The 12,580-nt window shown below is 40.1% G+C and overlaps 1 protein-coding gene across 4 annotated transcripts in view; it reads right to left on the reverse strand.

Moving 5' to 3' along the window:
• EEFSEC (eukaryotic elongation factor, selenocysteine-tRNA specific) overlaps positions 1-12,580 on the reverse strand; it is a 158,764-nt gene that overhangs the window by 56,808 nt on the left and 89,376 nt on the right. For all 4 annotated transcript variants that reach the window (XM_053377972.1, XM_053377973.1, XM_053377977.1 and 1 more), the window contains one exon: positions 9,930-10,571. In XM_053377972.1, coding sequence (XP_053233947.1) covers positions 9,930-10,571 — 642 coding nt within the window. The remainder of the gene's footprint in view (positions 1-9,929; positions 10,572-12,580) is intronic.

Below are 12,580 nucleotides of genomic sequence, written 5' to 3' on the forward strand. Positions count from 1 at the left end.
CTTATTCCCCCCCCCATTTATATCTTACCTTTTGAGCATCAGTCCTAAAAGCAACTAACAACATTTAAAAATAGTAATATATAGTGTATATAAAATCAGTACACAACATGAGGCTACATGAAAACAGGCAGCTAAAAACAGCTGGCAAAATGGGATTGGGGTAGGAGAATTAAGTTATAACATAAGTAAAATGAAGTAAAATGAAATTTCCCATTTCCAGAATTAGAGCACTAGAAAACACCTTGACCAGAGTATGGTCTAAATAAATGCATAGGTAAAGGTAAAGGGACCCCTGACCATTAGGTCCAGTCGTGGCCGACTCTGGGGTTGCGGCACTCATCTCACTTTATTGGCCGAGGGAGCCAACGTACAGCTTCTGGGTCATGTGGCCAGCATGACTAAGCCGCTTCTGGCAAACCAGAGCAGTGCACGGAAACGCCGTTTACCTTCCCGCCAGAGCAGTACCTATTTATCTACTTGCACTTTGACGTGCTTTCGAACAGCTAGGTTGGCAGGAGCAGGGACTGAGCAACAGAAACTCACCCTGTCGCGGGGATTCGAACCGCCGACCTTCTGATCGGCAAGTCCTAGGCTCTGTGGTTTAACCCACAGCGCCACCCGCGTCCCTAATAAATGCATAAGCATGGACCAAAACTCAGTTTGCTCACCTGTACAGCTAGTAAGATGATAAACATTGCTCATTCTTAATTTTGTCTTACAAATCACACCTAATCTAAAATTAATATTGACCTGTATCAATTTAATGCAATATTATGTTTGCTTAAGGAAATACAGAAAATCATTTCTTTGTTTGGAAAGCTTCAGTATATGGCCACCAATTGTTTACTGGCATCTAGCAGGACAGGAACTTGAACTTTCAAAAAATAGCATTTTTTCCAAATGTGAACAACTGTTGTGTTGAAACTGTCTTTATTTTTATGCTGCCCTCTCCTTCTTACAAAATGTTTTAGGAAAGCCTATTATTTGCTTCCACTGAAATCCAACTCTTTATTACTGCACCAGCAATTTAGCGCCAATCACTGGATAGAGCCATAATCTTCTCTGAGTTCTCAGAACATCTACTATGGCAATCACTTTGCCCATTAGCTGAGCAGCCTTTTGGGCTTTGGGACTCTCCTCAGACTCTCCTCCAGTTTCTTTCTGGTTATAAAATGTGAAGTTTAAAAACCTAGAGCTGCAAAGACAACAACGGATACATACTCTTCTTTTGAGGCAGCAGACAGGGGCCTCGCCGTGAAGGCAGACTAATTTTATTAACTTCAGGGAAACTTCAAAAAGCTTAAGGGCTTTAATGCCAGACAGAGACAACCCCAAAAGTCAGTTTAAGTGCTGCATAAACAAAGGATTAGGTCAAGAAAAAGCTGAAGGCTCCTTGCATTTCTTGTTTATATTGTCATATGACCTAGTGGGAGTGGAAGAGGGTTGCCTTTCTGACTTTAATCCTCCATGGTGTACAGTGGCGCTTCAGTTCACTGACCTACATTACAATAATATTTTTTTAATTTATGGGCAGAGGTGCAGCATCAAACTCACTTAAGGAGTTAAAAAAAAGAAAAGGGAAAGGGAAAAAAGAACAAATGTTTCTGACTAGTAAATTCTCCCTCTCTTGCTTAGGTTAGATCAGCAGCTTAGAAAGGGATTTCAAGTTCAAAGGGAATGTTTCTGTTGCTCTTGTTTTATGGCTTAGACCAGAGGACACAATAGCATTGATTTTTATGAAATATTCCCTCCCCCTTGGCTTTTGTGTTTGCAGAAAGAAAAAAAACAAATAGTACTGTATTAACATAGGTGAAGAGTCAGTCCCTCTCCCTCTCCCTTACACACACAAACTTTAATACAGAGTACACAGTTTTAAAATCCTTTGATTTAAATATTATTTGCATTGCGGTATTATGTTTGCAATGCTGTAGCTACGTTTTGCGTGATGACATCCAGCACAAACTCGTGGTTTAATTCTATCGATGGGGTGGGGGTGGGGGAGAGAATACTTAAACAGAACCTCCTCCTCCTCAGAGACACCAGAAAGTCTATTCTAATTTTAGAATAATGCAAATTACAGTCAGATTCAGTCTCTGAAATACATTATTGCTCATATTTGGAAATTGACAGGAACCAGTTTTCCAGGAACATAGGGAGACATAAAACAATAGGTGGAGAAAGAGAACTAGAATAAGGAATGAAGGGGGGGGGAGAAAGGTTGGGGATAAAAAGAACCTCTAGAAATAATCTAAATAACGAACTGTTCAATAGAGCACAGGTCAGGTATATGTTAAGGAGGATTCAATCTAGCAGTATTTACTTTACAAAGCTAGGACAGTTAAGGTTAATAAAGGTGTTGGGGAATAGGGCTGTCAACCCAACAACTATTTTTCACTTATTAACTTCAGTTCATTGACTACTGAAGCATACATAGGCCTTATTCAGATATAAAACTAGTTATGGTTCAGCATTTACACGAATGAGCCTTGGGATCATCAGCCCCCTCCACAATGGCCATGAGATTGGAAGCTTTCGCTTCCATTTTCAACTAACCACAATTAAGAATTATTTCTAAAATTGGACACAAACTGGGTTAGTTTTAACCAGGCATAGGCAAACTCGGCCCTCTAGTTGTTTTGGGACTCCCATCATCCCTAGCTAACAGGACCAGTGGTCAGGGATGATGGGAGTTGTAGTCCCAAAACATCTGGAGGGCCAAGTTTGCCTATGCCTGGTTTTAACTATGTTTTACTGAAACAAGCCAACTTCAAACTATTACGTATGACGTTGTCTTGTTTCAATAATGAATAGTTAAGATTAACCACAGTTTGGTTAACTGAAAATGGAAGCAAAACCTTCCAATCTCCTTATCCTAGCAGTACCTAGAAGAGTATAGGAGGAAAGCTTCTACATCAAGGCTTGTGTGCTAACAGTAAGCTAAATGCTCTGTTGAAAGAGAAAGTAAAACGACTGGAGGAGCAAGTTTGCTCACTGCCTCATTAGAGGAGATAAGGATACAGGGGGCACCATGGCAAGGACAAAAGCAGGAAGAGTCTCAGGGAAGAAAATGAGAACTGTAGCAAACAGGGGAAGTGCATGAACCAGAGTGACTGTTAGAAGCAGGAACATTCTGAACCACTGGAACTAATGTATTGTTTTCAAAATCTTTTCAATGAGAGAGGCTCTAACAAGCCCGATGGAGAATGTCTGAAGCAGGCTGCACTAAGTGGGAATGAAGAGTCTCAAAGCTTCAGGAACAGAGGCAGCTCAATCGCCACCTGCATGAAGAGAAGGACAAAGGTTGCGGACTCCCTACTAAGAAGTAAGGGTGTGACTGTGTGCTGATCAGATCTCTTAACTTTTGGAGAATGCTGATCCCATAGTGCCTGGATCTAGGATGGGCTGGACAAATGGTTTGTCATGCCTACTGATCTTTATCCCTTCTTGTTCATCAATGTGGGAACAAATGACACCATCAGGCACAACTAGGACAGTATCCCATCTGATTAGGTAGCAAAAGGCAGGAAGTTGAAGGACCTTAGTATCTAATTCTTCCTGTGTAAATGCAGAGAACTACATACAGAGAGAAAAATACTTCCCTAGAATGTCTTATGTAGATGGTGTCAGCGAGAGAGGCTCAGTTTCTGAGACCATATCCAAGCTTCCTTAATGGACTACAGATGAGGATGGGGGGAAATGACCTTGGAAGAAGCACAGTGAACTTGATCAAGAGAACATAAAAACTAAATCCTGTGGTGGTGAAGAAAATAGCCCAAAGATAAGCACATAAAGATGGGGACTTGGTACTACAGGAGAAACTGAGGAAACTGTGGTGTTGCCTTGCAAACCCCACATTAATATAGCAGTTGAACAGAAACTCAAGGTTTTTGATGTCTATTCACTAATGTGCAGAGTATGGGAAATAAGATGAGCTTGAACACCTAATACAGGAAGAGAAATGTGACTTTATAGCTACAACTGAGACTTGTTGGAATGACTTTCATAACTGGAATATAGCACATGAATGTAATGGAGGCCTGTACAAAGCCTGTCTGTCCTTTCACAAAACTTCCATCATTGCTTGATGGTATTTGTTCTTTGGTTAATTTCTGCCTGACGTGAACTCATTAGTAGCTTTCCAATTCTCCCTCTCCCTCTCTAGGTATAATTGCTCTAACTATCCATCTCTGAAGGTTTCATGAAAATGTGACAATCCTCATGCTGTGCAGGGTCACCTTCTTCTCATTGATTGGACTCCCATTATTAGTTGGGTTTCTGGGTAGTCAAGGAATCTCCAGGATTATAGAATAAATAATCCTAGAAGGGGATTCAAAACAGTAAGACTGAGGACAGCACATACACACTGTACAGTCCTAGCAGCATTAGAGCAAAGAGAAAGTACAGGCACAAGGCAGGATGGGTAACCATTTGGGTAAAGGAAAGGAAAATGATCTGCCACTTCAACCAAGGGTTTTTAATGTAGGGAAATAAATTGGATTTGAGGAAGGTGTCATTACATATTTCTCTCTCACACACAAAATCATTAAAGCCCCTGCCTCCTTTGCATTAAAATGTTCAAATTTGGAGCTAGCAGCTGGCCCTGAACCTTCATGTCCACAGTGCTGTGAAGGAGAGTTTGGGGCAGACAGTCTCAAGCCTGGGCACTATATAGGAATATACAATGCTCACATTCAGGACTAGCATGAGTCTGGACGGAATACAACTAGTGTCATAGCAAATTCACAAAAGAAGCACTGAAGCTTTGTAGGTGTGGGGCTAGTTGCACAGAGAGCCTTAAACAAGTTGAGCATTTTCTGATGTAAAATTACCCCTTGCAAATTACCCTAATCTGCAAATTTTCCAGAAAGTTCTCTTATTTTTTATTTCTTTTTATAACCCCTATCACTGGCCTCAAGTCAAGGAGTTGAACTTGATTACATTTTGGTTCCTTCCAGTTGTAGGATTATGTGATAACACCAATAAGATGCAGAACCGTAACCATTATCTATAGTAGAAACAAACAGAAAACAAAACAAGCTTAGATTGATTCTGCTAATTCTATAAACCTATCCAATCCATGAAATCTTACTATGCAGTATCTCCTACAGTGTTTTAGTAGTGCTACAGCCCAGATCAGCTAGAAGTGGCCACCAAAAAGAAATCATTTAAATCAGTTCAGTAACAATAACACAGGTTGCTTTATAGTTCAACAATGTTGTAATAAAAATGGCACTCAAGCCAAGAACACTGAGACAAAAAAAAAAGTTTTAAAATTACGTATTTTGAAGGGGGGAAAACTGCATTAAAGAAGTCAACAAAAGATTATGGGAATGTTGGGTGAGGAGACAGAAAGGCTGTAATCCTGCAAAGCTCAGGTTCTAAACCTTTAGCAGATAAGATTTATATATTTGCTATTACACAGAGAAAATAAGATACAAAACCATGAGGATGAGCTTTTCTTTTTTTTGTCTAAAGCATTAAACACTGAGAATCAGCAATCAGATGCCCAACTAGAACTGACAAGACAACAGAAGCCATTTTCAGGCAGTCTGGGCATTCACAAATACACAGGGAAATGCACAACAAATGACACAAGGAGATGAGAACACTGGCTCTGTGCCCATCACCCTCTCCAAACTGCAGAACGATTATCTGCAGCAAGAGGCTCCTGCACTCAAGGAAGTTCCCCATGTGATGGAGAACTCTGGAAATCAGGGCCCAACATCACATGGGCCTCCAAAAGTAGAAGCAAGTGACCCACTTCAAATAACCACCCTCAAACTCACAGAAGGTGGTGGGGCAGAGCCTGCACACTTGTCCCCATGGCTCCCCTTGCCATGTGCTGTATCTCTGGATTTTGAGAACACTTGAATAGGGCTAGAGCTAGATTATGTTACAAATCTAAGCATATAAACCTGCTTTTAAACTCATACAATCATGTGCAACTCACCATCTCTCCTACATTCTCATTATGCCCTTATCAGCCTCAACATCACTAACAAAAACAGATACTCAGTAAGTGACTCTAACACAACTTTTAAAAAAATTAATGACTGTTCAAACTCCTGTGCAAGCCAAAACGTTTATACTGTATGGTTTAATCTAACAATATCCAAAGCAATGACCATAGACAATTTCTATTAGGAAGCCCTGCCAAATTCTGCCTCATCAGCCAAAGCAAGTATATTTACTGTTATTTTAAAAGTAAAATATTTATTCTTTCCTTAGAACTGCCTTCACTGGAAAATGTTGTGACCAATTAACCAAACCATGTTGATCCATATTTTGTAAATTACCATATCCTTCAACCTTCTGCCACTAAAGTTCATCCTTTTTTTTTCATCTTCTTCACTTTTAAACATGAATAGTATTTCAAATGAGAACACCATTATCTCCACATTCCTAAGCTTCACAAAATTGCTCAATCGCAAACAGAACAGCAGCCAAAAAATAAATACATCTCTTATGCTCCTATTTTACTGCGGATTTTAACCTGTGAAAGCATTGTGCATTTTTATCCACTGAGTGCCCTCATTGCTGTGTTATTATCACATTTAGCATGCCATCAGCAGCCAAGCACAACCAAGCAAACCCATGTTCAGACTTCAAAGCAGCTAAAACATTAATCGTGGTAAAAGCAGGTTCTGCTAGGCAGTTCCGTTTACTGCCAAACACTGATATCACACAGCATCATACGTATATAACAGAATTTAAATGGCAAAACTAAGGAAGAACTAAGGCACCAATACTGCACCTCAAGTACAATGGCCAACACAGGCCCTACAAGGAATTTTTGTGTTGCCCTTGTTAAAACCCTAACACTTTGTCTTTTAATTAGAAACAGAGAAGCTCAATGGGTATCCAGTAGCAGTACTGGGCCAATTAATTCCAGTAGTTCTACTTTGAGTAGAACTTAGTTGCAGACAACCCTCTGATTACAGAGAGGTGTATGATAGCAATGTGCTTCAGAACGTAGGTACAGTATAAGCAAGACTATAGTAGAGTTGCGGCTTCTTATTCTGTATCCACACAATGCAAAAGACGTGCAAGCAGTTACCACACATGATGATCCAGATGCAGGCTTCAAAGTATTTGTGGATAAAAAATAAAACAGAAACTTGGTCGTAACCAAGCTACCCTGTTAAAATACCTGTTCATGAAGCCTTGCTGGCCGACGATCTTCCAGTAAATCTTCACATACCAAAGGGCTTTGTGTATGGTTTCAGCAAGGAGCTGTTCTCCTTGAGGTATATGTTTATTTTCACTAAACAAGTCCAAAATAACAACAAGCGGTGCAGCTTGTGCTTTGCAAACATGGTAGAGGGCTTCCCCTCCACCCGCCTTCTCTTCCTACTGTAGCAGAGTTACTCATTGACAAGTATCCCTTGCCACAGGCAAAGCCACAACATTTCAGGATCTAATCTTGGTTATGCAAAACATTTACACAACAGACGCACCAAGAAGTCATAGCACGAATCTATGGATCACCTTTCACTTTTTGAACTTGGTGCAGGAGACTTTTTACTCAGATGATTAGATTCATACTTCTCAATGTATGGACAAAGTTAGGGACATCATGTTTTCTACAATCACACACACACTTTAGGTGGTAGTTAGAGCTAGAGCTAAGCCAAGGTTATGGTGATTGAGGAGAGGAGTTTAACCACAAGTCTCTGTTCAGATGGCACACAAAGCCAAACCGTGGTTTAGCTTGGGTGGGAGGAACAAAGTGGCTGCAAGCTCCTCTCTGGGAGACTGTGCAGTCTTGCTAAGTCATAGCTTAGCTTAGCATGTCATGTGAACCAGGTCAATATCTCAGTAATCGTAGTAGCTCAACTAAGTTGAGTTCCATGCTGTAAGGAAAGCAAAATATAAATGTATTTGATAAACCAGTCATTATTATTACAGTGGTACCTCGGGTTACCGGAGCTTTAAGTTAAAGACTCCTTTAGTCCAGAAACAGTACCTCTGGTTAAGAACTTTGCTTCAGAATGAGAACAGAAATTGTGTGGTGGCAGCGGGAGGCCCCATTAGCTAAAGTGGTACCTCAGGTTAAGAACAGTTTCAGGTTAAGAACTGACCTCCCGAGGTACCACTAACCCGAGGTACCACTGTATTCCCATAGTGTAGATGTGGAGAGGGTGCAGAGGCTGAGAAACAGTGACTTGTCTAAAACAACCTAGAGAGCTCAAGGCTGGTGTAATATTTGAACTGGGAGCTTTCAAAGAGCTTACTGACACATGGGCCACAATGTCTCTTCAAGCACACACACATATACTTTCCACTGTGTGAAACCCACAGCACAATTTGCATGGGTCTGTAAGAAAGAACCTCATAGGTGGGGACAACTGCATGACTCTTTCATATCCACTTTCATATTCTGCAGGTAAAAAGAGCCAGTCTTAACCACTATGCTATACCAGTAATTGTAGAAAACTGGTAGCTTGTAAGCATGACACAGGGTCTCTTTCACTTGATTCTTAAAAAGAGCAGCAATTGTCTGCTTTGTGGAAACAGTGTGTTCACAAAGGTGTACTTCTCCCAAAGCATGCAGTCCCTAGACTGACTAACTGAAGGCATCTGATCTATAGGTCTGTGAGAAGTAGGGGATTTTGCTGAAGGGTGGCAGCTATAGAACAGCTGTAAGTACTGTAGTGAAAACTTGAGTGCTAATTCTTTACTGCTACCTAATAACAAGCTACTGAAGCCATGATATTTGGCTGACCTGAGCAAAGAAAACAACTCACAAATGCATAATAGCTACTATTTCTCAAAAAAAGCAGAGCAGACTTTGATGGAGCAATGAGAGCAATGTATTAATCTAATTATAATTAGAACAATATATAATTGCCTGATTTTAATTTATTCAAGATGAACTGGCCATTAAAACAGGAGGAGTTCATATCAAATTCTGCAGCAAGGAAGGAGAACAGGATCAACCCCAGCTATATTAATTGACCATAGTGTGTTTTCTTGGGGGGAAAGGGAGATTGAACACCACAAAAAATCACTAAAATGTGTTTCAGGAATAGACTCCCATGAAACTGGCAAGCTAAAGACAGCAGTCTTTCCTTCATTCCCAACCTGTTCCCTACAATGCTTTTAGGGTGAAAGTATTCCTCATGGCATTATTATTTAGTGCCTCCCTAGAGCATTGAGAGGGGGAGGGCAGCCACCCTCTTCCTTCCTTGACAATGAGAATGCCCTTTTCCTCAATCAGTGCCAAGAATAGACACTGTAAATTTAGTTATTCTAATCTCCAGACATCCATCGGCAGCAGGGTGGGACCATCTGAATCAGTATTTCTATTAAACCAGAGTCTGGACTTTTCTTAAAAGCAATGAATGATTTCACCACCCATTTGTTCACGCTCCCCCCCCACCCCCGCCGACAACTTGGACCAAACACTAAGCTGCAGCTTTCTCTAAAAAAAGAAAAGAAAAAACCTATTCAAGATAGTAAGCCCCAAACTAAACAGAAATAAATGAAAATTTGTGAAAACAATTTAGCATCACCAGCCCTATAGAAGCATTTCTCCATGATTCCTCTTGGTATGAAAACCGTACATTAGGGCAAAAGGGAAGTCAAGTGTTAGCAGCAGAGAGAGCAACATTCTCTCTGCTATCCTGGGCTACCCCAAACACCAGGCTTCTGGAGAAATTTCATGAACAGATACCCTCCAGCCCTATTTTTAATTGCCACAGGCTTCAACAAAGACCATGACTCTGTCATCTTAGTTCCAGTTGTTTTTCCCCTATTACCACGTCATTGGCTCCCGGTTTCTGCTGCTCTCCCTACTACTGCATACCACCATTTCAGCTGTCAAATCCCCCTTCTCTTGTATTCCCCTCTAACTTTCTTTTACTATATTAACTCTTCTACTGCCCAGTAATCTCAGGTGATCCTCAAATTAAATTACACAAGCTTACCCGTTCCACTTGTCCTTCCTTATGTTTCAGCTTGTAAACTTTAAGCTTTGGGAGACATGTCTCTGCATAATTCTTGTCTTCCATCCCTTGGAGGAGCACTCCATGGAACGCCAACCTGCAAGTGTTTGCGTGGATATCGGTATCCAGCTTTGAGCCAATCACAAGACACAGTTTAGGGCAGGTAACTGGCTTCTCAAACTCAAGTAAGGCCCACTGTTGTTTTGGGAGCTGTCTTTCTTCAGTGCAGTCATTCTCCTTGTTTTCTTCTGAGGACTTTGAGTCTTTGGAAAGATATTCCTCCTGATAAAGATATTCTTTTCCAAAATCAAAATCATTCTCCAGGGGTTCTTTGGTGAAGTCATTAGGAGCTGGGCTGAAGAACATAACTCTTCCCATAACAGTTTCATGGCCAACTGTGATATGAAACTTTGCCTTGGTCTGAAGAGTGCCTCGGAAATACGGGATTTTCTTTAAAGAGATGATAGCAGCATGAATAGTCTGGAGAGATTCAGGTGTACAGATCAGACCTCTTTCCAACAGCTTTGGATCAAACTGAGTCACACAGATTCCTACCCTGTCACCCTGCATGGCATAGTTAACTGGAGTATGAAACATCTGCATGGACTTGACCTTCTTTGTCACCTATTTATGGGAGCAAAGGATAAGAAAAATAGTCATATTCATATGGTTTATTTATTAATAAAGCATTTTATTAATTAAAAACATTTATACCCACTTTTCTGGGTCTTTAGAAAAAACAAAAACTCACTCTTCAGTAGAGTTATTTCCAGACATTAAAACACTGCTCTTTAGTAGAGATACATAGTAATTACAAGAAAAATCTACCCTCTAAATTATCTAAATGAATGCTTCCTCTAAGGATTACTTTTTAAAGCTTTGTCTATCTTTTGTACTAGAAAATAATACTAAGAATCATTCTTTTGAATTTGGTAACTTTTATAGTAGCCGAAAGGAATTAGCAGATCAGTATGTATCTGCATAAATAAGGCACTGATTTGTTTTTGAGAAGTACAACTAAGCTACACAGTAGCAATCTTATAATAATACAAAAATAATAAAAATGCTGACCTTCTCTTTCTACTTTCCTTTTATTCTCTTATATGAATTTGCTGCAGTTCTACAAATTAGACTAGGCAGTAGTTAGCAACCTTTTGGGGTCCAGGGGCACATTTGGAATTTTGAGAGGATGTCATGGCCACCAATCACAAAATGGCTGCCACAAAAGGGCCTGCTTGACACAAAATGGCTGCCATGGGGGTGCGGCTTGACACAAAATTGAGAATACTGGTATTCCTATATAACAGAGCATCAACTGACTGGTTGACCTAAGAGAACAGGATTAAATTCCCACTCAGTCATGAAATTATCTGGCCAATGTTGGCCAAGTCACTCTGTCTCCCTCATAGGATTGCTGTGAGGATATAATGGGGAGGAAAAGAATCATGGGTGCCACACTGAGCTGCCTGGAGGATGTTACTGTGATAAAATATAAATATTTTTTAAAATAAAGGGAAAGAAAAAGCAATAAAACAAGCCTCAAGGCAAATGGGGAAGGTATCTCCTTTGTCTCCCCACCCCTCCTCAAAATCAAAATGTAAGAAATAATGGGAAGAGAGCCTAGGGAGCAAGCAGATGAAGCTGCTTCTTCTCCGCCATCAGAATGCACACCACAGCTAGAAAAAAGGCAGGACTAGAAAAGGGGGGATAGAGATCCCCTACAATGCCACTGCTTCCCCCCAAAATAAAAATGCCTTCCAGTGCTAGAAAAAGCATGAAAGAAAACCGTCAAGCAAGCCGGAAAGCTGGCTGTCTAACCTACTGGAGTGAAAGGCAGCAGGCCCTTCCAATTCTCAGAAGGTTTCTTAAGTTTTTGAGAGGGTGACTAGCGAATTACTTGCTGTCAACCTCTAGACTACGCTTCCTTTTCTGTTGGTAAAAAAGTGTTCCTCTTATATTTTATGATGAGAAGCATGAGCATGTCTCAGATAATGTGCTTAATATTTTCACTTAATGAAATATAACCATCAGTGCATTAACACCATGCATAAAGAAACACACATGACACTCTTATGACATAGAAAATGAGGGAAAATATTTTTTTACTCCATTCTATAGATATAATTCCCATTTACTCCAGTTCTTTATATTTCTGACCTAATATTTCAGTACTCTTCCATAAATCCTTCCACTAAAATATTTTTTACAACTGTGAGATTTATGAAAAGCAAGCTCTAATTTTCAGCAATTTGAAAACAATAAGCACAAGTATGGACTAGTGATGTCAGGGCTATGCCCACTGTTTATGGATATAGTCCATTTTCTCTTATCCATGTTACATGAGAAAAATGTAAACAGTATGGAGTCTGGAGTGAAGCTAATAAGCTTAGAGTTGTATCAGTTATTCTTCTTCAGAAACTTCTAAGGCTGGAAAAATAAAGACTAAAATAGGCTTTTCAAAAAGATCAACGTTGGTTCAGCCTGATGAGGGCAAACCAGTTCAGTTTAATACGGTTTCTTTTTTCACTGCATTTCTTTTTGTTCTTATATTTATCCTTTAAGAAGATATTTCCCCCCAGTTTATTCATTAGCCACGTGTGCCTGCCACTGTCTCTTTCACTCATCTGAACAGA

The sequence above is a fragment of the Podarcis raffonei genome, chromosome 2 (genome assembly GCF_027172205.1).
Source record: "Podarcis raffonei isolate rPodRaf1 chromosome 2, rPodRaf1.pri, whole genome shotgun sequence".
Classification (NCBI taxonomy): Eukaryota; Metazoa; Chordata; class Lepidosauria; order Squamata; family Lacertidae; genus Podarcis; species Podarcis raffonei.